The 27,601-nt window shown below is 41.6% G+C and overlaps 1 protein-coding gene and 1 long non-coding RNA gene across 2 annotated transcripts; one reads left to right on the top strand and one right to left on the bottom strand.

The window, feature by feature from the left end:
* Positions 1–24,205, bottom strand: LOC133789066 (cytokinin riboside 5'-monophosphate phosphoribohydrolase LOG8-like). Its single transcript, XM_062226791.1, has 6 exons — positions 23,648–24,205; positions 1,092–1,189; positions 901–931; positions 494–593; positions 298–368; positions 1–214 (listed from the first exon to the last, which is right to left on the bottom strand). The coding sequence occupies exons 1-6, from the start codon at positions 23,759–23,761 to the stop codon at positions 53–55; spliced, it is 576 nt and encodes a 191-aa protein (XP_062082775.1). The 5' UTR covers positions 23,762–24,205; the 3' UTR covers positions 1–52.
* Positions 24,206–24,279: 74 nt separating this feature from the next.
* Positions 24,280–25,794, top strand: LOC133817930 (uncharacterized). The gene is made up of 4 exons (XR_009885746.1): positions 24,280–24,394; positions 24,977–25,047; positions 25,156–25,213; positions 25,738–25,794. It is a non-coding gene; the product is annotated as an uncharacterized LOC133817930 (long non-coding RNA).
* The last annotated feature ends 1,807 nt before the right edge of the window (positions 25,795–27,601 follow it).

Here is a 27,601-nt window from a genome sequence, read left to right as displayed (position 1 = left end):
TTCTTTTTACAGAAGGAACATTTCTGTCATTAAAACAAACAAAAAGAAAGTTTTATACAGCTGAAACTACCTCCATCTTTATCATGAGTTCTTTGGCTATTGGAGCAGAGACAACGATTTCCCGAGCACCTGGCTTGATGAATCCCTCTTCAAAACCATTGTCAAATAGTGCTAGCAAAGAATTGTAATACCCATCTACATTTAGCAAACCAACCTGCATAGAGTAATACCTAATTAAAAGTTTTTTTAGCCATTAGCTGATTGTTGTATTTCAATGATCAGTGGCGAAAAGGTTACCGGTTTCTTGTGAATCCAAAGCTGGGCCCATGTTATCATCTCCAACAACTCCTCCATTGTTCCATATCCTCCTACAAGGACAATTATTTGTTTCAAATGTGTCTTAACATAAATATTCAAATTGCACAAAGTTTCTGCATTTCTAAAGATGTCTTCTCATGCTTCCAAATTAGTAAATTTATTTCCAGGTAATTACCAAGTAGAGCAATAAACGCATCAGCTTCTTGAGCCATTGCAGCTTTTCGCTCATGCATGTCCAAAACAGTTCTTACTTCTCCAACAGTTTCACCAGATATCTACCAATTTAGCTACAGCAATTAGTAAAAACCAATTGATAGAACTCATTGAATGCAATTTTGTGTTTGAAAACAACTTCAATATATAGTTCTTAATGTAATTTATTGGATGTGCCAAAACCCAACTTTCAGATCTGTCTGATTCAAGAATGAAGTACAGGTGTAAAAGTATATCATGATATAGAAAGAACCAACCTCTCAATGTGAAAAATGTTTGACACAAGGATTTTCTAGGAGAAATTGTGGTGATTTAGAGCCAAGTGAACAAGGAGGAGAAAAGTATAAGAACAAAGAGAACAAAAGGTACCTCATGAGGCATGAGAGCTTTAGGAATGACCCTGCATGGAAGAAAAAAAAAATATAACCAACTTTGTAAAGTGACAAAATTTGATATAAAACTGAAAAACACCATGCTTGTTTAAGCACAATAAGAGATTATCAAATGAAAAGAACAATCAATAATGTACTAGTCTAGGCATTTTTTTTTTAAGTTTCTACCGAAGAACATGACAATCTCCAGCATACACTGTCCTAGATATCAAACCCATCAACCCAACACTTCCTCCCCCATACACCAAATTTATCTTCCTCTCCACCTGCAATCCACCACAACCAAAGGGTAACCCTTTAAACAAACAAGTTAAAGTAATCAATTGATGAGTAGAAAGAAAAAAGTGTTCTTGACCAGAAAAGAGCAGACCCCAGGAATTAGTGTCATTACCAAAAAGGGTAAGAACATGGTTAATGAAAAAGCTGCGTGTGAACTACCCAAAAGGAAAGAAAAAAAAGCCAACAAAACAGTTCATTATCCAAAAAAGAAAAGGGAAAAGAACCCATTGAAACAATCAAATTCAAAATCACAAATCAGTGCTTGTTTGAGATGTATACAAACAAATTCATATAATGACTGAAGAAAGTGAAGAAAAAGAAACAAAAACTGTAATGACCCACTAATCTAGACTTTTGGACCATTAATGAAACTATACATACAATCCTTAATAGAACTTACATTTACGAAAATACCATAATTTTATTAAGTAACTTGTAAAAATAAGAGTTACTTACAAAATAAATACCAAGAAGGATATGGGATCCCATTGTCTTTAAAAACAAAACATGATTTAAAATAAAAAGACATTACATAAATAGTGTGGAAAATACATGTAAAAAGACATAAAACGAAACTACATCCTCGAATCGAATAACGCTCGGCTCCTTGACTCCATTCACTATCGATACACATACTCTAAGCGTCCACGAATCTTATCGCCTCTTAAAGCTATTTTCCTGCACATAAAACAAAAAGGAATGAGCCTAATGCCCAGCAAGGAAAATCTAACACATAGTCATAAACATAGATTTCATAATAACATAAAGACATATCATGACACTAATTACATACACTTATTATAATGGCCATTATTACTTGGGGTCCCATAGACTAAACAAGTCATATGCCCATGGGATTAATGGGGTCCTACTAGCTAAGTAAGTCATATGTCCACAACCCATTTGGGGTCTTGTTAGTCATATGGGTCATATGCCCAAGCCTACAAACATACATATATACATATCATAACACATTTGATAACATAAAACATAAGATAACATAAACATATAACATATTGATTCTAGCCTATTTTCCTTACCAAAGTTACCGGGATATGTGGACTGAGTTGGGACTTTTGGAACACTCCTAAAACCATATATAACAGGGTGAGTCTAATGAATAAAAAGAGATGAAATGAAAGGAATGGAAAGACTAAACCATTGAAAGTCACACTTACCAAAACATATGTGCTCAAGAACTTAGATTCCCTAACCAAAAAGAGAATGAGGTTAGGAGACTGAGTAGAAGACTATGAGAAAGAAATGACATAAAACAAATGAACTAGAGCTTTGGTTTACCTCAAAGACTTGTAAGATCAATCTACACCTCAACCGAAATACTATAGAACCTTACTTCCCAAAGTGTTTGATAAGCTTATAATGTTTAAGCTTATGATTTCCCCACCCAAGTGTTTAACTCTCACACTCTCCTAACACTTGCAACTTCTGAACTTAGAGTAAAAGGTGAATAATGGCTGGGTACTAGGTCCTATTTATAGAGTTTAGGAATGAATGAATCTTAATTTTACTTGAATAAAAATAATAGCTTTTTAGGTGAAAATAATTTGAATAATCGTTCAGCAGAGGCTGAAGACTCGTTCAAAAGATGTTGGACTTATGAAGAAGTTGAATGGCTGAAAGGGAAAAGAATTCAAAAAAATTTGAATATACACTGAAGGAGGCGATATATCGCCCCCTGTAGGTGATATATCGCCTGGGCCAGTATGCCCGAGGCGACCGTGCATCGTCTCGTGTTTTCCGTATCTACGTGCTGCGATATATCGACCCCTATAGCTGCGATATATCGGCACACGCTGAATATTTAAACACGAAATTACACATTTTTAGCTAAGTTTGAATGGAGTAAACAGCCTTGACTAAGCCTTCAACGTATTCAAAGCTGCTGACTGACCCTATAACATTCAAACTTTACTCCTTATTAAATTAAATCCTCAAAATAATTAATCTTTAATCACCCATTCATAACATGTGCTTAAAATCCTATTGGTTGATATCTAAACCTTATAGTATGACAAATATTATCCTTAATATCAGTTATATAATCAAACCTTAGGTTAAAATTAATATTCTTAAACTATGGGTTAAACTTAGAAAGTCTATAAGTACTACTATGAGTGTCCAAATAATTCCCGGTCTGAACCAAAAATCCACAGTAACAAAGATAATACTATACATACTATAATACTACTAAATAATTAGCTAAGTAAAGTTCTTGGACTCTATAATTCTCCCCTACTAAAAAGAATTTCGACCTCGAAATTTACTTACCAAATAATTCCGGATACCGGCCTTGCATGTCCTCCTCCAATTCCCACGTTGCCTCGCGTTCAGAACTATTGCTCCATAGGACTTTAACTATAGGAAAGCTCTTGGACGTAACTGCTTCATCCCTCTATCTAGGATGCTAACCAGTCGTTCCTCGTAGCTTAAGTCTTTCTGGAGCGCTATCGTATCGTACTTGAGGATGTGAGATGGGCCTGACACATACTTGCGTAGCATCGAGATGTGGAACACGTTGTGACTATCGGCTAGTGCTGGCGGTAGGTCTAGTCTATACGCAATTGGTCCCACTTTGTCCAATATCTCAAAAGGACCTATGAATCGGGGACTAAGCTTGCCTTTCTTCCCAAACCGCTTGACACCTTTCATAGGAGATATCTTCAGGAAGACTTGATCTCCGACTTGGAACTCCACATCGCGTCGCTTGGCATCCGCATAGGTTTTCTGACGGCTTTGAGCAGCAAGCATACACTGTCTAATAAGCGCTACTTCTTCTTGAGCTTGTCTAACAGCTTCGGGCCCTAGAAGCTGCCTTTCTCCTACCTCGTCCCAGTGCAACGGTGATCGGCACCTTCTTCCATATAGAAACTCATAAGGTGCCATCCCGATTGTTGACTGGTAGCTGTTGTTGTATGAGAACTCGATCAGTGGTAAGTACTTGTTCCACGATCCTCTGAAATCAAGTATACACGCGCGTAGCATATCCTCTAAGATCTGAATCGTACGCTCGGACTGCCCATCTGTCTGAGGATGGAAAGCTGTCCTAAGGCTTAACCTAGTACCCATAGCTTGCTGTAAGCTTCTCCAAAATCTTGATGTAAACACTGATCCTCTATCTGACACTATCGTCTTGGGGATTCCATGTAATCGTACAATCTCTTGGATGTAGATGTCTGCATATTGGTCTGCCGTGTATGAAGTCTTAACAGGCAGGAAATGAGCCGACTTGGTTAGTCTATCTATTACTATCCAAGAGGAATCATGCTGCTTATTCGTCTTTGGCAGACCCGTCACGAAATCCATGGCTATGTCGTCCCACTTCCATTCTGGCACGCTAAGTGGTTGCAATAAACCTGCAGGCCGCTGATGCTCCGCTTTCACTTGCTGGCATACCAGACACTTAGATACAAACTCCGCTATGTCCTTCTTCATCCCTGGCCACCAATAGATTGCCTTGATGTCATGAGTCATCTTGGTAGACCCTGGATGAACTGAGTACGGGGTACTGTGCGCTTCTTCTAAAATCGTCTTCTTAATACTTTGATCATTTGGCACACATACCCGATCCTTATATCTCAATAAGCCTTGGCTAGATATTGAGAAATCGGTATTCTTGCCTTCCATGACTACTTTCATATGTGCTGCTAGCGATTCATCATGTCTCTGACCAATCCGTATGTCCTCTAGCAGATTCGATTGGATAGACAAGTTAGCCAGCTTGCCTACAATCACTTCGATTCCAGCACTGATAAACTCCTGCTGTAGCGGCTTTTTTATTCCGGATAAGGCTACTAAGTTCCCATAGCTTTTCCCACTAAGCGCATCGGCAACTACGTTCGCCTTCCCTGGGCGGTATAGGATTTCGCAGTCATAATCCTTGACTAACTCCAACCACCTGCGCTGCCTCATGTTAAGCTCCTTCTGAGTAAAGAAGTACTTTAAACTTTTGTGGTCTGTATAAATCTCGCACCTTTCTCCGTAAAGATAGTGGCGCCAGATTTTTAATGCAAAGACCACCGCTGCCAACTCCATATCGTGAGTTGGATAGCGCTGTTCGTACTCCTTTAGCTGTCGTGAGGCGTAGGCTATCACCTTGTCATTTTGCATCAGCACGCATCCCAATCCTAGCTTTGATGCATCGCAGTAGACAACAAACTTATCGTTGGGTGTCGGGACACTAAGTACTGGTGTTGAGGAAAGCTTATCCTTAAGCAACTGGAAGCTTTCCTCACACTTATTATTCCAGTTAAACTTTTGTTGCTTTCGGGTCAGGTTGGTAAGCGAAGTGGCTATCTTAGAGAAGCCCTCTACAAACTTCCTATAATAACCTGCTAGCCCTAAGAAGCTTCTTACTTCTGACGCGTTCTTTGGTCTAGGCCAATCCTTCACGGCCTCAACCTTTGATGGATCTACTGCGACTCCATCCTTCGATATGATGTGCCCAAGGAACGCCACTTGGGAAAGCCAAAATTCGCATTTCTTGAACTTTGCGTAGAGTTGATGCTCCTTCAATCGCATCAAAATCAACCTCAAGTATTCCTCGTGCTCTACTTCATCCTTGGAGTAAATTAAAATGTCGTCGATGAACACAACGATGACTTTATCCAAGTAGTCTTTGAAGACCCTATTCATTAAGTCCATAAACGCGGCTGGTGCGTTAGTAAGACCAAAAGACATAACCAAGAACTCGTAATGTCCATAACGAGTCCTAAAGGCTGTCTTAGGAATATCTTCTCCCTTTACCTTGAGCTGATGATACCCGGACTGTAAATCGATCTTAGAAAATACAGTCGCACCTCGGAGTTGATCAAACAAATCGTTTATCTGAGGTAGCGGGTACTTATTCTTGATCGTTACTTTGTTCAGCTCACGATAGCCTATGCATGTTACACCCAGATTTCGAGCCATGGTAAATATGACCTCGAAAGTTGGATTCGCAACAAATTGTCTCGTAAGGATTGAAGTATGCTGCAGGATTGTATATCGAGCCTACAAAGTACGATATATGACCTCGAATATATGAGCTCGAAATGATCTCGATCTCGAAAGGTAGCTCCGAGAACACACTCATCTTCGGGGACAACTTCGGATCGGAGGTCTCGAGCTAGATGTACGTATGATCTCGAAAGACACGTGATCTCGGAAGATGCCATTAGCTCGAACAATGACGTGAGACCTGAGATGCTAAAGCTTTGGAGATACGCGATAATCACCTTGAATATTTACAAGTATTATAAATATGAGATGTAATCCTCATTTATTAATGTAAATCCCCAAGAATCGTGGGATATTATTTGGTCAGTTATGCGTTTCCTGGTCTTCAGGGACGTTTCCTTTTATATCTGATTATAGGAATTCAAAGCCATTTATTTTATTCACAAAAGAGTAACTACCCAAAATATGTGGGATAGTATTCTGCGTCCTTCTCTATAAATAGAGAAGCCATGCACCATTGTAAAGGACCGAAATTCTGATCCTGGAGAGAAAACTCTGAAGAATTCATGCTAAGGAATTTTTCAGAGATAATCTTAAGATTAATAACAGAGACTCGTGGACTAGGCAGATTTAACTACTGAACCACGTAAAAATCGCGTGTTTGATTTGTTTTATTTCGTTTAGCCATTCTCATTCATTGTTTACGTGCTCTTCTTTTACTGTTTGACGAGAAACGGCGTCAAAAGTTTGGTGCTTTCATTGAGAGCCTTAAGCATTCATCCCTGAGAGATTCATGGCTACAAACAATCAGAACACCCTTGACGAAAGCTACCCAAGGCGTCCTGGAAAACAACAAATGGAAAACCCGGATGCTGAGGAGAGAAGTGGGTCCTCCAATTCCTGGGGACCACTGCCTCAACCGAGGGATGAGGATATGTACTACAATCCTGAGCGTTACATTCCTATTGTAGAAATGGAAACCCGGCAATTGAAACAGCTGTTGGCAGAAGCCAACAAACGGAATTAGGAGTTGACTAGGATGGCCGCAGAGGCGCAGGTGTCTGTGGAGTACCTGAGCTCGGGTCCCGCCTAATCCACCTGCGGAAGTGCCTGTAGGAACTGAGAATAACCGAGCTCCTACCGAGGCTCGGACTCAGGTTCCTGGTAGTGCATCGAACGCGACTAACCCATCTCGGGCAAATTCTGGACCCTCTAGGCCGAGGCAGGGACGGCAGCCACCGTCGCCTATACGGTTCCCTCCGTCTCCCATAAGATATCCTTCACCTCCCCGCAGAAACGCTCAACCTGTTCGAGATCAGGATCAAGGGCATACGGGGGATAGACAAGGACACAGGGAGACTTTCCAGGAGCGGAGAGGCGCACAATCTGAGAGAAGTCAGACTTCCCGGTCTCACACTGCGGAGACGAGGCGACATGGGAAGGAACCATCTCGAAACGAGCGATCAATGAGTTTCACTAGTGACGAGTCCGGAGAGACCAGGTCCGTCAGTAAATGCGACCGAGGTCGTAAAAATAATGGAAGCCGCAAGATCCATCCTGACCTGCGTAATCATCTGAATCTGAGCAGGGGGAAGGGAGATCAGACAAATCCGGACCTAAGGAATCACCTGAATGGGCGTAGAGATCCTTCACGGAGATGCGAGCCTGGAATCATGATCAATGACTGTCAATTCCAGACACCACCTAAGGACCCAGTCCAAGAAAGGATCGATCAGCTCGAAAAAGCCTTTAGGCTTTTAAAGAATGAACGAGGGAACGGTCGTATATGAGGACTCTGACGAGGAGCTCGAGCCGTTTGCTCCAAATATTTCTAACACTCAATTTCCTCAAGGGTTCCAGATTCCTCACGTCCCAGCGTTTGAGGGAAAAACCGACCCATGCAGTCACCTGAGTACATTCAACACTATTATGAGAGCTAGTAACGTGGGTTACGAGCTCAGGTGTATGTTGTTTCCAACATCATTGGCCGGACCTGCTAAGAGTTGGTTCGAAAAGTACAAGAGGCACTCGATAACTTCATGGGATCAGTTGTCTAGAGACTTCAAGAAGCAGTTCCGAGCTATGATGGGAGTCAGACCAGAGGCATCCACTTTGACTAACGTCCGACAACAGCCGGGCGAAACACTAAAAAGCTATCTGACAAGATTTAATCTAGAGGTCGCCCGAGCTCGAGATGTGGATGACAGTGGGCACCTGATGGCTATCCAAGCTGGTGTTTTACTTGGAAGTGCCCTTTGGGATGACATGCAAGGGAAACCGGTGAGGTCAATAACCGAATTTAACAAACTGGCGCAGAGATTTGTCAATGTAGAGGAGGCGAGGTCAACGCTGAAGGCGACCTCGCAGACCGAAACTACAACGATAAACATTAACTTCACGTCAACCTCGGCTGACCAAGCAGCTCCATTGCCTGCCTCGGAGAATCCCTCCAAGAGGAAAAAGAGCGAGGGAAATAACCCCGAGGCTGAAGGAGGAAAGAAAAAGAAAGGAGAAAGGTATTTCTCCGTATATATAGTACACACCGAACTCAATGAGTCTCGGGAAAACATATACCTGGCTAATGAAAACCAGGTCCCCTTCAGGCGTCCGGACCCAATGAGAAATCAAAAGTCCAAAAGGGATTCCAGTAAGTATTGCCGGTTCCATAGAGACACCGGACACACCACTGATGAATGTCGACAGCTGAAGGACGAGATCGAGGGGTTGATCTCGAGAGGTTATTTCCGGCAGTACGTCAAAAACCAGAGTACTGGACAGACTACTGGGAGTCAGAGAGTAGCCGCGCCTTCGATGGCACAAAATAATAACTCCCGATCTCGGGAAGAAGATAGGCCCCCGCCGATTGATGGAGAGGATGTAATAACCATCTCGGGAGGGCCTCATCTCGCGGGAGGGGGTAGAAATGCTCAAAAGCGATACGTTAACGAGTTGAAGACAGGGGATGGGTCTCCTTATGAACCCGAACCTAGGGCACCAAAAAGCCAAAGGGTTGAAACGCAACCGATAACCTTCACTGAGGAGGACGCATCTCATGTTCAATTCCGTCATCATGACCCATTGGTTATTACTCTTCAGCTTGCCAACAAGAGAGTCCTCCGAGTTCTCATAGATAATGGGAGCTCGGTCAACATTCTTTATAAGGCGACCCTCGAGAAAATGGGACTCTCCCTTCGCGACCTGAAGGCATGTGCAACTACTTTGTACGGCTTTTCAGGAGAAGGGACTGCTTGTATGGGATCCATTGAACTCCCTGTGACCTTGGGAGACTATCCCGTCTTGGTGACCAAGATAATGGAGTTCGTGGTGGTAGATTTACCATCTGCCTACAATGTACTGCTCGGGAGACCCGCCCTGGTTGGGCTAGGGGCAGTGTCATCTGTGAGGCACCTGGCCCTTAAGTTCCCAACCCCAAGTGGGATCGGGACATTAAAAGGATATCAATTGGCAGGAAGGGAGTGCTATAGCATTTCTTTGAGGGGAAAGAAACAAACGAGCGCTCAGGCACTCGCTATCATACAAAATAAAGATGGAACGGTTTTAGAAATTGACGAGGAAATCGATCCAAGGATTGAGGAGAAAGTTGACCTCGAACCATTGGAAGAGCTCGAAGAAGTTCAGCTCGACGAAGCTGATCCCTCGAAGAAGGTGAAGGTCAGAAAACACCTCCAAGACGAAGCAAAATAGCAATTAATTTGCTTTCTGAAGAAAAACCAGGATGTCTTCGCATGGTCACACTCGGACATGGTAGGGATAAGCCCAAATGTTGCGAGCCACACATTAAACATATACAAAAGCTTTCCCCCGAAGCAACAAAAGCGAAGGCAGCTGGACGAGGACAGAAAGAAAGCATTAAAGGAGGAGGTTGACAGATTAAAAGCAAACCATTTCATTAAGGATGCTTTTTACCCTAACTGGGTAGCCAATCCAGTGTTGGTCCCAAATCCCAATGGGACGTGGAGAACCTGTATTGACTACTCGGATCTCAACAAGGCTTGCCCAAAAGACTGTTTTCCGCTGCCAAGAATTGATCACTCGTGGATGCCACGGCGGGGCATGGCTTGATGTCATTCATGGATGCATATTCTGGATATAACCAGATTCCCATGCATGCCCTCGACCAAGAACATACGAGCTTCATTACAGATAAAGGGCTATACTGTTATAATGTTATGCCGTTTGGGCTCAAGAACGCTGGAGCTACATATCAGCGGCTCGTTAACATGATGTTTTCAGAACAAATAGGGAACAACATGGAAGTTTATGTTGATGACCTCGAAGAGTGCTTTGGCGTGCTCAGAAAATACAACATGAAGCTAAATCCTCAGAAGTGCACTTTTGGGGTATCTTCGGGAAAATTTCTGGGTTTCATTGTCAACTCTCGTGGAATCGAGGCTAATCCCGACAAAATAAAGGCCCTGATTTATATGCCTTCACCTCGGAAGCATAAATATGTCCAAAGCTTGACTGGCAGGATGGCCGCACTGGGCAGATTCATCTCGAAGTCAACGGATCGTGGCCTTCCATTCTTCAACTTATTAAAAGGAAGTAAGAAATTTGAATGGACAGAAGAGTACGAGCTGGCCTTTCAGGAGCTCAAACGACACCTCGCTGAACCACCCATCCTGTCAAAACCCAAAACGGGAGAAGTATTGTACCTATACCTCTCAACCTCCGAACACGCGATAAGCGCGGTGCTCATTCGAGAGGAAGAGAGGGTGTAGAAACCCGTCTATTACATCAGTAAGAGATTACTGGGGGCAGAGTCAAGATACCCATCGATGGAGAAACTCGCCCTCAGTTTAATCCACTCATCTCGCAAGCTCCGCCCCTACTTTCAGGCACATCCCATCCATGTACTGACAGATCAGCCACTTAGGCAAGTCCTATCTAAACCAGAGGCTTCAGGTCGACTCCTTAAATGGGCTGTTGTGCTCGGACAGTTCGAGATCACTTACCATCCCAGAACGACCATTAAGGCACAAGCCTTGGCAAACTTCATAGTGGAGTGCACTGGTATAGCCGACGATGAGGTAATAACCACGGCCCACGAGCTGTGGAAACTTTACGTCGACGGCTCGTCGAATGAAAATGGAGCGGGGGCAGGAGTTATTCTGATCACTCCTGCGGGGAGCAAATTTCACTCTGCTTTAAGATTTGGCTTTAAAGCATCTAATAATGAAGCTGAGTACGAGGCTCTACTCGCAGGACTACGAATAGCAAAAGAGCTCAAGGCCAAAGCTATACATTGCTACAGCGATTCCCAGCTCGTGGTTAATCAAATCTTGGGAGAGTACCAGGCTCGTGGCACAAGAATGGCAGCTTATCTGGAGAAGGCAAAATCCGCATTGGAGTATTTCGAGTTTTACGCAATCGAACAGGTTCCCCGGGAACAAAACTCAAATGCAGATGCCTTAGCTCGACTCGCCACTTCTGCCGAAAATGAAGAACTAAATGTTGTACCCGTAGAACACCTATCAGCACCCAGCATTACTGAGCCAGACGAGGAAGATGTATGTATGATTGAAACAGAACCGACCTGGATGAGTCCAATAGTTGATTATCTCGAGAATGGAATTCTTCCAAAAGATCGGAACCAGGCTCGAAAATTGATGTATCAACTTCCTCGTTACACCATTTTGGACGGAAAGCTATACAGAAGAGGATATTCCATGCCGCTGCTTAGGTGTGTAACCCCTCCCGAAGCAAAGAAGATCATTGAAGAAATTCATGAAGGGTTCTGCGGAGACCACGCCGGGGGGCATAGCCTGTCCAAGAAGATCATACATCAAGGATATTTCTGGCCAACCATTAGAACAGACTCTTTTGAGTATGTGAAGAAATGTGACAAATGCCAGAGATTCGCCACGATACCCCGATCTCCACCATCCGAACTGACCATGTTGACATCCCCATGGCCTTTCGCAGTATGGGGCATCGACCTCATAGGCTCTCTCCCAACTGGAAAAGGCGGAGTGAAATATGCGGTAGTCGCCGTAGACTACTTCACAAAATGGACGGAGGTTGAACCATTGGCAACTATAACTTCGAAAAAGATCCTTGATTTTGTGGTAAAGAACATCGTATGCCGATACGGAGTGCCGAGAAAGATTGTATCCGATAACGGAACCCAGTTCGATTGTGACTTATTCACCAATTTTTGCGACAAGAACGGCATAATAAAGAGTTTTTCATCAGTGGCTCACCCTCAAGCGAATGGTCAGGTGGAAGCCGTTAACAAAACTCTCAAGAGCTCTCTAGAGAAAAAGTTGGAAGAGTCAAAGGGACGATGGCCCGAAGAATTGTCTCAAGTCCTTTGGGGATATAGGACTACAGCTCGGACATCAACCGGACATACCCCGTTCTCTCTAGCGTACGGTTGCGAGGCAATGTTGCCCATTGAGGTCGAAATCCCGACGATCCGAACTCAAATTTACGATCAGGATTCAAATCATACTCAGCTCGAAGAAACCCTAGACTTGATCGAAGAAAAAATAGAAGAGGCTCAGCTGAGAAATGCTGCTTACCAGCAACGAACCACAAGATATTTCAATAAGAGGGTTCGGGATCGAAAGTTCGGAGTGGGAGACCTGATTTTGAGACGCGTATTCTTAGCCACCCGAGATTCAGCAGCTGGAGTGCTCGGGCCGAACTGGGAAGGACCATACCAGATAGAGTCAGTCATCCAACCTGGCGTATACAAACTTGCGAGATTAGATGGGAGCCTGATACCGCGAGCATGGAATGGCAAACACCTTAGACCTTACTATCAATAGTGTAGGAAGTGTTGCCTGTAACCATGAATTTGTTTGTTTGTTTGTTTGTTTTTGAATTTCATCAAATAAAAGGTCTATTTTGTCCCATATGTAATTTCTTTTTATTTTTGCAACCTCTCTTAATTTAATAACCTATGGTCACACTCATAGGATATTAAGGGGGCATCATTGGTATATATACCGTCATATTAAAAAATAAAAAATATATATTTATATGAAGTATTTGGAGATAACCAAGTACGCGAGCCTAGATAACTGAGTTATCAAAAACATGAAGTATTTGGATATAACCAAATACGCGAGCTTAGATAGTTCGGACAAAACCGAACTACCAAAATCCTAAAACGTTTGGAGTTAACCAGATGTGCAAACTTAACAGGTCTGGAACAAACCAGCCAAAAAATTGATCGATGATAAGTAGGAGCCTAAACCTATCATGAGACAAGTCAAGATCGAGGCTGGAATATCTGAGAGAAAATAGTTTCAAACTCTTAACCTCGGAACAAAAACTGAGGATGAGGAAAAGTAACTAAACAAAAAAGATATAACCAGATCATTCACATTACATACCATATAAGTACTTTTGAGTTCATGGTTAAAGTAATATCCGACCTTGATAAGTAACGAGGTCGGAAGCAGATAATTCGAATAAACTATGCATGAAAGCATCGAATTTCGAGCCTAAATCCAAACTATGTTTGTATGAATAAATAAACATAACCGGTTCATCAATTTAAAAATATGCAAAATATTTCGAGCCAAGAAATGTAAAGCATATAAAAGAATGGTAAAAGAAATTGTGTCAGCCCCGTGGGCATATATTAAAATAGTTACAGAAATAAGGGAACGCAGCCCCGATAACTGATTTCCCCGAGGTCAGATTCAAGGGAGAGGAGTCTCCTTGGCCTTCTCAGCATCAGTGGCACCGGACCCCTCAGGACGAATAGCATGACTATCCTCCTGAGCTTCCTCTGAAACGGTGCCCGGAGCAGCCTTTTCCTTCTCGAGCTGCTCAGCCTTCTCCTTCTCAAGCCGTTCAGCCTCTTCCTTCTCGAGCCGGGCATTCCATCGTTCAAGAAGCGGCGCCTCATGGGGACCTAAGAAGCTGGTGTCCAGCTTTTCGTTATAATCCCACATCCAGTACATGGCTGAGTCGACCGCCTTTTCCTTCATTTCTTTGTACTCGGCAAGAAGGCGAGTTTTGGCATCCTCTACGAAGTCGAAGGTGGCGGCCTTGTCCTCTTCGAGCTTCTTATTGGTCTCCCGAAGATGGGTGTTATCTTTCTTTTGCTCCTCGAGTTCAGCTCTCAGCTTTCCGAGCTCCTTGGCCATGTCCTCATGCTCCTTAACCACTGCCTCGAGCTTAGTATTCGCCGCCTTCAGATCGTCGTTCGCTCTAAGGTGGAGGTCCTTCGCCTCTTGAGCATGGGTCCTGCTCGAATGGATCTCGTTGTTCAGCTCGTAATTGAGCTAGGCAGTGAAGGCAAGAGCCTGAAAAAAGGAAGAAACCACCATTAGCCTCAGGACAGTATGAATGTAAGCAAAAGGAATATAGAATGATACTTACCGCGGCAGTGTGCTCGATACGCTTCTCGTAAAGGACAGTGCGATCTCGGGTGCCAGTTAGGCACTGCCACTGAGGAGCTTCGAAACTGCCATAGCTCTGGCCGATCCGGGACATAACATCCGAGATCAGCGTAGATCCGTGAGGTCCAGCAGCATTATCCACCACATACGAGTCCATATGGGTGGAGATTGTCAGCTTCTGAACTCGAGAAGCAGAAGGCCTTCTGGAAAGCTGGGCTGGAGACGTTTCGCCCACCACAGGAGGTTGGGACTCAATGGCAGGGGCACCAGCCAGCGAGGTCGGTGCGACTGCGGAGACGACGGCCTGCGAAGATGGCATTGTCATGGAGGCGCTAGCCTGGATAGTCGACTCGTCAATGGAGCTCGAAATCGGTAAGGCAAGGGGAGGTGTCTTTTTGGACCTCTTGGAGCCTTTGTCCGGCTGACCGGTCTTCAGTGACCCCGCCCTAGGGCGTTTGCTCCTCTTGGCACCTGCATTGTCGATAAGGGCGTCAAGGTCGGAGTCCATCTCGCCTGTACAAGTCACAACACAGTGAGTCGAGCTAAAGCGGTATGTACATCAAGTAATTTCGGTACCAGACATAGAGTGATGATGGAAGAAACCTAACTGGAACTCTCCCCCGAGCTCTAGCTTGGGGACCATGAAAATCCCCCGTCTTCAGAGGAGGCGGGGGGAGTGCCTTCCCTATAAGTAGGGGATAACCTCGAGAGGTCCCTATAATCATTGGTCCCGTACTGCACCGCTATCCCATTCCACACCTCGTCCGTGGTGTACATGGTATCATATTTCCCGAGCCCACTATCAAACCTATGGACACAGTCATCTACCCAACTCCATATGTAGAAATGGTATCTATCCTGTGGGCACGAGACTAACCTATTGGGCCTGTGTTTTAGTAGTGTGGGGGACCACATCCTCGAGGTAGGGAGGACTTTACCTTCATTTGAGTCCGAGCTCGAGGCTTCATCATTGGCCTCATTCCCGGACCGCGGACTCCTCAAACGAACTGGGAGTGATGGCCTCCTCTCTCTCCTCGGAGGAGGGGCGCCTGTAGGCAGTGGCACCTCCTCCCAGCATTCATATTTTTTGTTGGACCAGTCAGAGGTTGACTGGCCCTCTCCCAACAACCCGCAAGCTCAGAGCTTTCCCTCGTGTAATAGATACGAGAGAGACCTCCTACCATAAGGAAGCTGGAGCAAGGCCTCTCTGTGCCTCGTCATTTCTTCAGTAGGGGTGGGACGCTTAAAATTAGCTGAAAAGCGAAAAACATTTCATCTAAATATGGATTTAAAAACTAAAGTCTCGAGCTCAGGAATAAAAGTAAAGAGAATACTTACGAATCCGCCTGAACGAGTAATGTCGAGACGGGGACAGATCGTCTGTCCAGAAGAAGGCCCTCTTGAAATCAGGCGGGTGATTGGGGAGATCCTCAAAAACCTTCGTCTCTTTGGGATAGCTCGAGAGATAGTAAAAACCATCCCCTCCCCGAGCTCGGGAGGGGTTACTTTTCAAACAAAAGAGATATAAAATCTCTTGGGGTGAAGGTCCTTCCCACCTCAGCTCGTGGTACAAGGACCTCAGGGCAGACAACACCCTGTACGAATTAGTGTTGAGTTGGAACGGTGCCAACCCAACGAAATCAGTAAAGTCTTTGAAAAAAGACTTCAAGGGCAACAGTGCTCCTACCCTCATGTGTTCCTGGCTCCATGCCTCGTAGTTCACATTGGCGTCGCGGCTCCCAGGGGCGAAGCAGCTTCGTTCATGGTCGACCGGAGCTCGACACTTCAAGGAGCCTGACAGGCTAAGGCCGTGGAAAGCCAGGATTTCAGTTATCTGACTAGTTGTGGTAACTGTGCTCCAGTAGAGCTCGGCCTCGAACATCTCCTTCCTCAGCTGCGAGGATGAAGTTTCCCCCATTAATGAAAACTGGAGTTCCCCTGGATGATACGCAATAGTGACCTTTAGCGCAGGGTCGAGGGGAATGGGCCTAGGTCCTGAATTGGGCTCCGGATAGAGAGCCTCCCGAAGAACTCTTCTCTTCTTTTCAATGACCTCGTCTATCTGGTGGTGATAGTGAGCTCGAATGTCTTCTTGCTCGCGCGCAAGCTCGTATTCTCTTATCCGACGTTGGTTCCGGGCGAAGAGCGATTCCGAGCTCGGAGATTTCGGCTCGTAAGGGACTGCCAGCAATGACCCCCACTGTCTTTCCAGATTCTGTGACATCTAGCGAGAAAGAAAAAATGGTGAGGGCCATGCATGCAAGAGTCACGAGCTCGATAGAATGAGCTCGGAGATTTAGGAACGAGACTAAATACTAAGACCCTTATTGAAGAGTCAGGGGCGTGTATTCCACGAAAAAGAAAAGGAGTGTGGATAATTTTTTGAAAATCCCGAAATTCAAGGGAAAGAAGAGTGGCGATTAGCAAGGAAAAACGTTTTTGGATTTCGTGCATTTGTCAAAGCCCATGTTTTTATCCGAAAGCTTAATGTACATGAAACGCTGCCTAAGAATTTCAAAACCCAGAAAATGGGAACCACATTCAAACGTCAAAACTGGGTATAAACCAAAGACGAACATTCAGAGTGAAAATCCAGAAAGCATAAAAACCTATCGGTTCAAAACCTCCTATCGTATCATGCTAAGAACATAAACTAGCACACACAGCAAGAACATTTTAAACGAAAAACAAAAACGGCATACTTACACAGTAATGGCGATTGCCGAGAGATCGTCGATTGGAGAAGAGGTTGCAGGAAAGAACTCACTGATTCGAACAGACCAGGATTCCTTTGTTTCTTTGGTCGAGAAAACATGCATGGAACAGGAACTTTGCAAAGAGGTCTCTGGGATTATTTTTTTTTCTTTTCTTGCTTATGGCGAATGAGGATGAAAGTGAAGAAGATGAAGAGTGGGGCCTTGTATATATAGGTGGGGAAAAGGAATTAATCAGGAGCGTCAAATGAAATCCTCACTAGATCGAACGGATGGGGATCAATGACAAGAAGGCGCCGAAAAGTTGTCAGACGGACGATCATGGGCGTGTTTCCAAGGTACTCAAGTACCTAAAATGGGCAATACCCAGCTGACGCGTGTCCATTTTCAAAGGTGTGACGGTACAGTTCTCAAGGAAAGTAGTTCAAAAGTTTCCTTCTCTTAGGATTTGAACAAATACTTTTGAGGGGGCAAGATGTTTCACCTAGATTTCGAGCCATGGTAAATATGACCTCGAATGTTGGATTCGCAACAAATGGTCTCGTAAGGATTGAAGTATGCTCCAGGATTGTATATCGAGCCTGCAAAGTACGATATATGACCTCGAATATATGAGCTCGAAACGATCTCGATCTCGAAAGGTAGCTCCGAGAACACACTCATCTTCGGGGACAACTTCGGATCGGGGGTCTCGAGCTAGATGTACGTATGATCTCGAAAGACACGTGATCTCGGAAGATGCCATTAGCTCGAACAATGACGTGAGACCTGAGATGCTAAAGCTTTGGAGATACGCGATAATCACCTTGAATATTTACAAGTATTATAAATATGAGATGTAATCCTTATTTATTAATGTAAATCCCCAAGAATTGTGGGATATTATTTGGTCAGTTATGCGTTTCCTGGTCTTCAGGGACGTTTCCTTTTATATCTGATTATAGGCATTTAAAGCCATTTATTTTATTCACAAAAGAGTAACTACCCAAAATATGTGGGATAGTATTCTGCGTCCTTCTCTATAAATAGAGAAGCCATGCACCATTGTAAAGGACCGAAATTCTGATCCTGGAGAGAAAACTCTGAAGAATTCATGCTAAGGAATTTTTCAGAGATAATCTTAAGATTAATAACAGAGACTCGTGGACTAGGCAGATTTAACTGCTGAACCACGTAAAAATCGCGTGTTTGATTTGTTTTATTTCATTTAGCCATTCTCATTCATTGTTTACGTGATCTTCTTTTACTGTTTGACGAGAAACGGCGTCAACAATGCACATCCGCATACTTCTGTCCGTCTTCTTCACGAATAGTACCGGAGCTCCCCATGGTGAATGGCTTGGCCTAATAAAACCCAAGTCTAGGAGTTCTTGTAGCTGCGTCTTTAACTCCTTGAGTTCCATAGGTGTCATCCGGTATGGTGCCTTAGAGATATGCTCGGTGCCTGGTACTAATTCTATCGTGAAGTCTATTTCTCGATTTGGCGGCAATCATGGCAAGTCATCGGGAAAAACTTCTGGAAATTCTTGTATAACCCGAACATCTCCAACTTTAAGTGATGTCTCCTTCTCCACATTCGTGATGCTGGCTAAGAACGCTTGGCATCCTTTCTCCATCATTCTCTGAGCTTTGAGAGATGACACTAACGGGGTGCGCAATCCTGAAGCTTGTCCCATGAAGCATCTTCTCTGGCCGTCAGGAGTCTCGAACATCACCTTCTTGCGTCTGCAGTCGATCGTTGCGCCATGCTGTGCTAGCCAATCCATGCCTAATATTACGTCGAAGTCCTTGATCACTAGCTCTATCAGGTCTCCTTCTAGTTCTATGTCCTCAATCTTGATCGGTACGCCTCGTACTATTCGTGATAATAGAACTACTTTGCCCGAAGGCAACTCGGTTACAAACCTAGTTCTAAATCTTTCACTAGGTTTGTCTAGTTTTTCTATCATTCCTAACGAGATATACGAGTGAGTGGCTCCCGAATCAAATAATACATGACATAAGTTATTGAGGATAGAAACCTGACCTGTGACCACCTTGTTGCTAGCCTCGGCCTCTCCTTGGGTTAAAGCAAAAACCCTAGCAGGAACCATATTTTCATCCTTCTTCCCTTCTGGCTTTTGTTGAGGACAGTCTCTTTTACGATGCCCTTCTTGACCACAGTTGAAACACTCCTTGGTGTTGGCGCGGCATTCTCCAGGATGCTTCTTCTGACATTTGGCACATGGCGGGTACTCCACGTAGCCCGTCCTATTTCCTCCATTATTCGTACGTGCCCTCTTATTGTTGTCAGATTGCTTGTTGTCAGGATTCCTTCTCTTCTGACCGTTACCGTTGTTGCTGGACTGATTGTTGCCGCTATTGCTAGACTGATTGTTGCTGTTATGGTTGTTGTTGGTCCGACTGGCCTGAGGTTGACTCTGCTGTCTAGGTTCCGGCTTGCTGGCTTCTTCTTTGCTTACATTGGTCTGCAACCTTTCTACTTCGATTACCGTCTCGAGAATGTCGGCATATGTGGTGTTTCCCGGGTTTGCTAGTTTAACCCCCATCTCGATCTTTGGGCGAAGTCCTCTGACAAACTTATTCACCCTCAGATAATCGATTGGAACCATTTCTGCCGCGAACTTTGCTAAGCGGTCGAACTGACGAGCATATTCCGCCACTCTTAAAATACCCTGCTTCAAGTTGGTGAACTCCTCAACCCTCGTAGCAAGTACCGCCGAATTGTAGTACTTTTTGTGGAACAACTCCATAAATCGGGTCCACGTCATGGTGGCAGCATCATGGGATTGTTGTACCAAGTCCCACCATATCCTGGCATCTTTCTTGAGCAAAGATGAGATGCAGGATATGCAGTCTGCGTTACTGAGATTCATATGGGCTAGAATCGGCTCCACATTCCTTAGCCACTCTTCTGCCTCAAAGGGGTCTGTAGTCCCTTCGAAGTTTGGAGCGTGCTGCTTGCGAAAACTTTCTGAAACTGGCTCCAGGTGCTGTACAGGATACGGCGCGTAATTCGACATTGGCCATCCCCCATATGGACCAACTTGTTGGGGAGCTGGGGCCATTTCCTATGGCTGCGGCTGTGGCTGTGGCGGAGGCTGAGGCTGAGATTGAGCCTGTTGGCGTTGTTGTTGCAAAAGTTCCTCGACTTTCTGTCGCAGTCTGGCAATCTCCGCAGTGTTGTCAACTGGTGGTGCCGGTGCGTTACGGCGAGCAGTAGCACGCACTCCCCTTCGACGAACTGTAGGGACCGCATTGGTCATTGGAACATCTTTGGAGGCGTTTCCGTTGATGCGTGCAAATCTTCGGAGCGACATCGTAGCAGAGTTCTAACAGTTGAAAGAAACATGTTAGAACTTTACCTAATAGGCTCTAAGGCAAAACTTATTCTAAAACAAACATATCTCAGACCTATTTATTATGACTTTTTATGAAAAGTTATATAAGTCTTTATTTATTTTAGAGTGGGTTTCTATACTTAGAGAAACAAGTCATCTTTATTTTCTAAGTTTGTTTCTAATCATCCTATATGACTTAATTCTCAAGCTCGAAACTTATCTTTGTTCCAAAGTTAACCATATTGAGGGAGGGCTGGGATCAGTAAAATCGTTCCCACTACTATGGCCCCCTAACTCTCAATAAGGAAACTTGGTTCATTGATTTGTATCCACCCTCACCGAACTTAGTCATTATTCATTTTATTTATTATTTATTATGATTGCGAAAATAGAATCAAACTCATACATGAAAATAAAATAGCATGTTATTCATTTGGAAAAATAATTTTCACTTATTACAATCATAAAAACAAAATAAATAAAATAAACAATAAAAGCTACTAATCTAAAAATCAGGATCTTCTACATCCGATCCGTCATCTAACATATCATCATCTATCTCCTCATAATCATCATTATCATGAGCATCAAAATGCCCTCTAGGAAGGTTTGTGAGAATTCTATGTTTTTGCTCATTTGTGAACTGAAACTCGAATTTAGCGGTGAACCTAACTAAGAGGAAATAATATCTCATTGCTAATGGTAGTTCATTCTCATCATTCATGTCCTCCCATATTTCTTCTAAGGCTGCTATTACTGTATGAAAATCTTTAGATAGCTTTATTACTAGTACATATTGTTCCGTTGATGATCTTAACATTATTTGCTTAGCATCTTGAAGGCCACCTATCTCTTGGTGAAACAAAAGCAACCTTCGAGCGATCCTTTCTAGTGCTCCTACAGTGTTTCTTGGCTCCCTTATTCTTTTTAAGGCCTTAATGGCTCGGATATCTTGGTAGGTTAAAGCTCCGTTCATACTTAACTGAAAACATAAACACTAAAGTTGTTAGCTATACACATAAGCAACATAACTAGTAACTTAAACACTTACTTGGCGGTCAGATTCAGAGCATTGAGCGTGTGTATCGAGGAGAACTTCATACGAAGGAACCGTTGCTCTGATACCAACTGTAATGACCCACTAATCTAGACTTTTGGACCATTAATGAAACTATACATACAATCCTTAATAGAACTTACATTTACAAAATACCATAATTTTATTAAGTAACTTGTAAAAATAAGAGTAACTTACAAAATAAATACCAAGAAGGATATGGGATCCCATTGTCTTTAAAAACAAAACATGATTTAAAATAAAAAGACATTACATAAATAGTGTGGAAAATACATGTAAAAAGACATAAAACGAAACTACATCCTTGAATCGAATAACGCTCGGCTCCTTGACTCCATTCACCATCGATACATATACTCTAAGCGTCCACGAATCTTACCGCCTCTTAAAGCTATTTTCCTGCACATAAAACAAAAAGGAATGAGCCTAATGCCCAACAAGGAAAATCTAACACATAGTCATAAACATAGATTTCATAATAACATAAAGACATATCATGACACTTATTACATACACTTATTATAATGGCCATTATTACTCGGGGTCCCATAGACTAAACAAGTCATATGCCCATGGGATTAATGGGGTCCTACTAGCTAAGTAGGTCATATGCCCATAACCCCTTTGGGGTCTTGTTAGTCATATGGGTCATATGCCCAAGCCTACAAACATACATATATATATATCATAACACATTTGATAACATAAAACATAAGATAACATAAACATATAACATATTGACTCTAGCCTATTTTCCTTACCAAAGTTACCGGGATATGTGGACTGAGTTAGGACTTTTGGAACACTCCTAAAACCATATATAACAGGGTGAGTCTAATGAAGAAAAAGAGATGAAATGAAAGGAATGAAAAGACTAAACCATTGAAAGTCACACTTACCAAAACTTATGTGCTCAAGAACTTAGATTCCCTAACCAAAAAGAGAATGAGGTTAGGAGACTGAGTAGAAGACTATGAGAAAGAAATAACATAAAACAAATGAACTAGTGCTTTGGTTTACCTCAAAGACTTGTAAGATCAATCTACACCTCAACCAAAATACTATAGAACCTTACTTCCCAAAGTGTTTGATAAGCTTATAATGTTTAAGCTTATGATTTCCCCACCCAAGTGTTTAACTCTCACACTCTCCTAACACTTGCAGCTTCTGAATTTAGAGTAAAAGGTGAATAATGGCTGGGTACTAGGTCCTATTTATAGAGTTTGGGAATGAAGGAATCTTAATTTTACTTGAATAAAAATAATAGCTTTTTAGGTGAAAATAATTTGAATAATCGTTCAGCAGAGGCTGAAGACTCGTTCAAAAGATGTTGGACTTATAAAGAAGTTGAATGGATGAAAGGGAAAAGAATTAAAAAAAATTTGAATATACACTGAAGGAGGCGATATATCGCCCCCTGTAGGCGATATATCGCCTGGGCCAGTATGCCCGAGGCGACCGTGCATCGTCTCGTGTTTTCCGTATCTACGTGCTGCGATATATCGCCCCCTATAGCTGCGATATATCGGCACACGCTGAATATTTAAACACGAAATTACACATTTTTAGCTAAGTTTGAATGGAGTAAACAGCCTTGACTAAGCCTTCAACGTATTCAAAGCTGCTGACTGACCCTATAACATTCAAACTTTACTCCTTATTAAATTAAATCCTCAAAATAATTAATCTTTAATCACCCATTCATAACATGTGCTTAAAATCCTATTGGTTGATATCTAAACCTTATAGTATAACAAATATTATCCTTAATATCAGCTATATAATCAAACCTTAGGTTAAAATTAATATTCTTAAACTATAGGTTAAACTTAGAAAGTCTATAAGTACTACTATGAGTGTCCAAATAATTCCCGGTCTGAACCAAAAATCCACAGTAACAAAGATAATACTATACATACTATAATACTACTAAATAATTAGCTAAGTAAAGTTCTTGGACTCTACAAAAACTAACAATTTCATTTCCCAATTCAAGAACAGCATCACTGAAGACTTTCCTGTGACCAAAGTTGCTTCCACAAAAGACACAAATCCTAGTGAACTTGCTCCTAGCTTTGGCTCCCTCCATTCCCAGATGATGATATTTAATCTAACAATATTATTACCCTTATCAATCCCAAAAGCATTGAACAATATAGCATTTATATATATAGGCAAAAAAGCCTTTTTTTTCAAGATTGTTTATTTTCTTACTTTTAATAGATAAAAAGTGTATAAATGGAAAGAATCAACAAAAGGGTAAGACAAATATTAACATAACAAACCAACAAAATTATGGTTTGAAGGGCACCATCACTACAACAAATTCTACTTTCAATGACTCCCTACAATGTCTTACACCATTGGTGTAAGACATTAAAAATTAGAAGGGATTTTAAATGGCTAATGGTGTAAGACATTGAAAGTGCATATTAATGGTTACAATTGGAAGACATTAAAAATAGTGGAAGACGTTGGAAATAGGCTGGTAGTGATTTATGGGTACATCCAACGTCTCCCACTGGGAGACGTTGGATGTGCATGGGAGCACATCCAACGTCTCCCATTGGGAGACGTGGGACACGTGGCACGTCTCCCAGTGGGAGACGTTGGATGTCTCCACTTATAAATCACTACCAGCCTTCTTCTTCCTCACACGAACCCGAGAGCAAACCAGAGAGAAGAATTGGGCGATTTGGGGCTGCGTTTTTAGGGTTCTAAGGTAAGTTTTTTTTTATTTTCTTGATTTTTAGTTAATTATTTTGCAAATAAATTATAGGTTTTGCATTAGGATGAGTAATATACATGATTTTGTGTTAGTTTTACATTTTTATGCATTTTTTTATATACATTGTATGTTTTTGTGGTTTTTCAATGGAAGTTTTTAGGGATTTATGATTTTTTAGTTTTTTTTTTTAATTTAACCTATCACATTGTATATATTTCATTAGAGTATATATGTTCATGATTTTTTTAAATTTTTATCAATTTTTATTTCGAAATTTAGATATATTTTTGTATATTTGAATTTTTTTTTAAATTGTAACTATTTTGTTATATCAATAGTTATGTTAAAATAAATTTATTAAATAATTTATAAAATAGAAATATATTAAAATTTTTATGTTTTTGTTTATTATTAAGTTTTTAGGTTATGAAATTTTATATTGATTTTTTGTTGAAGTTATAATTAGCGGCACATTGGGATTTTTTTTATTTGTTTACCAATATCATTTACTATTATTAGATATTTAGTGATATTTGTTTAGTAATGTTTAACATATTAATTAATTTAATTTCATAGGTTGTGATTTTTGTGGTGAGATTTTAGAGAGTATTTTGCATCAAAATTCCAATATCAATCACACATTTGAGGTAATTAAGTTTCTAAAATTACAATAATACGTTATATATTGCTAGATATTTAGTGATGTTTTATTTATTATTTATTAATTTAATTTTATTGGTTTGTGGATTTAATAGCGAATTTGATTACTAAGTGAAGTAACTTTGCTAGCTTTTGGATTAAAGATTGCAAGAGGTACATATATATTCTCTTACTTCTACTTTTAATATTATTAAACAAATGTTAGAGGAGTTTGAATATCTTAAATATTCATCCATAGTGAAGTAGGTTCTGAGATTAAAATTGTGTGCTGCGGTGATAACGGAAGGTTGAGAACTTGTGTGTATTAGTGAAGTAGGTTCTGATAAATTTTACTGTGTGCTGCGGAGCTATAAGGAATAAACTTATTGTGTGTTGTTTGAATTGTTTGTTTTGCTATTCACATGCAGATGGTTAGGTCACTATTATAGGGGAAATGCTGCCCGATTTTATCTAGGATAATAAACAATTAGTTTTATATAGACATTCTATAAGGAAGAAACTTATTGTATGTTGTTTGAATTGTTTGTTTTGATATTCACATGCAGATGGTTAGGTCACTATTATAGGGGAAATGCTGCCCGATTTTATCTAGGATAATAAAAAATTAGTTTTATATAGACATACAACTTTATCACGTGCTTATTTAGTGTTGTTTCTTTTCTTTTCCATAGACATAGAAGAATATATGGATAAACAGTGGATGTCAGCAAATAGGTTATCTGCGGAATTTAGGAATGGGGTTGATTTGTTCTTAAGGTTTTGTTCGGAAAATGTGAAAGACCCAAATTTTACTTATTGTCCATGTCTTAAGTGTGGAAATGTTAAAAAGATGGATCTTAAAAAGATTAAAGAACACTTATATTTCAATGGGATCGACAAGAGTTACAGAATTTGGTATTACCATGGGGAGATAGCTCCGATTGCTCCAACTCTGCCAAGTAGACCAAAAGGAGTGAGGAGGAATATAGTGGAGGAGAACTGGGATCCATTAGATGAAATGATTGACGACGCACATTATGGATCAGGAGTAGACCCAAATAAGTTTGAGACACTCCTTAATGATGCCGAGAAACCAATTTACCCTGGTTGTACAAGATTTACAAAATTATCTGCGCTTCTTAGGTTGTACAATATAAAAGCTAAACATGGATGGAGTGATAAAAGCATTACTGAGTTATTTGGTTTCTTGAAGGAGTTATTGCCTGAAGTTAATGAAATTCCAATTTCATTTTATGAGGCAAAGAAGACATTATGCTCATTAGGCATGCAGTACGAAAAAATTCATGCATGTCCTAATGATTGCATATTGTATCGAAATAGTTTTGCAGACGCAAAATCGTGTCCTACTTGTGGTGAGTCACGATGGAAAATGAAAAGAAATGGTGACGATGTCAAGGAAGGAGTACCTGCCAAAGTTTTGTGGTACCTTCCGCCAATTCCTCGTTTCATCCGATTGTTTAGAAATGCCGAACATGCTAAAAGTTTGTCGTGGCATGCTAATGAAAGAATAAAGGATGGTAAATTAAGACATCCAGCTGACACCCTTGCTTGGAAGAGAGTTGATTTGAAGTGGCCTTCTTTTGGAAATGAATCTCGTAATATTCGTCTAGGTCTTTCGACTGATGGGTTTAATCCACACGCATCCCTTAGCAGTAAGTATAGTTGTTGGCCTGTTATGCTTGTTATTTACAATCTACCCCCATGGTTGTGTATGAAGAGAAAGTTTACGATTTTGACCTTGTTGATATCAGGACCTAAACAACCTGGTAATGATATTGACGTCTATCTAGCTCCTCTTATAGATGACTTGAAAACTTTGTGGGATGAAGGGGTTAAGGTTTATGATGCATATAGGCAGGAAGAATTTAATCTTAGAGCGGTCTTATTGTGGACAATTAATGACTTTCCTGCTTATGGAAATTTATCTGGGTTTAGTGTGAAAGGATATAAAGCTTGCCCCGTTTGTCAAGAAAAAACATGTTCTGAATACTTGAAACACTCTCGGAAAATATGTTATATGGGACATAGGAAGTTCTTGCCTAATACGCATAAACTTCGGACTTGGAAGAAGGCATTCAATGGTAAACAAGAGTTTGAAGAGGCTCCTGAGCCATTGAATGGGATCCAAGTACTTGAGAAGATGTCTAAAATTGTGTTCAAGTTAGGGAAGCCCAAAGTTCGTACACCTACAAAGATGAAACGTAGTCGCAAGGCCAAGGTTGTGGAAGAGCCAAAAGGGTGTTATAAAAAGAAATCTGTTTTCTTTGAACTTGAATATTGGCCTTTCTTACTTATACGTCATAATTTAGATGTTATGCACATAGAGAAAAATGTATGTGATAGTTTGATTGGCACTTTGTTGAATATTCCTGGGAAAACTAAGGATGGAATTAAGGCTAGACAAGACTTGGTTGCAATGGGTATAAGGGATGAATTGACTCCAAAACCAGATAAGAGACGAACATATTTACCTCCTGCAGCTTACACTCTTACTAAAGAGGAAAGAATGGAAATTTGCAGATGTTTGTTTAATATAAAAGT

Source organism: Humulus lupulus, chromosome 1 (genome assembly GCF_963169125.1).
Source record: "Humulus lupulus chromosome 1, drHumLupu1.1, whole genome shotgun sequence".
Taxonomy (NCBI): Eukaryota; Viridiplantae; Streptophyta; class Magnoliopsida; order Rosales; family Cannabaceae; genus Humulus; species Humulus lupulus.
This window is presented reverse-complemented; position numbering and strand designations above follow the sequence as displayed.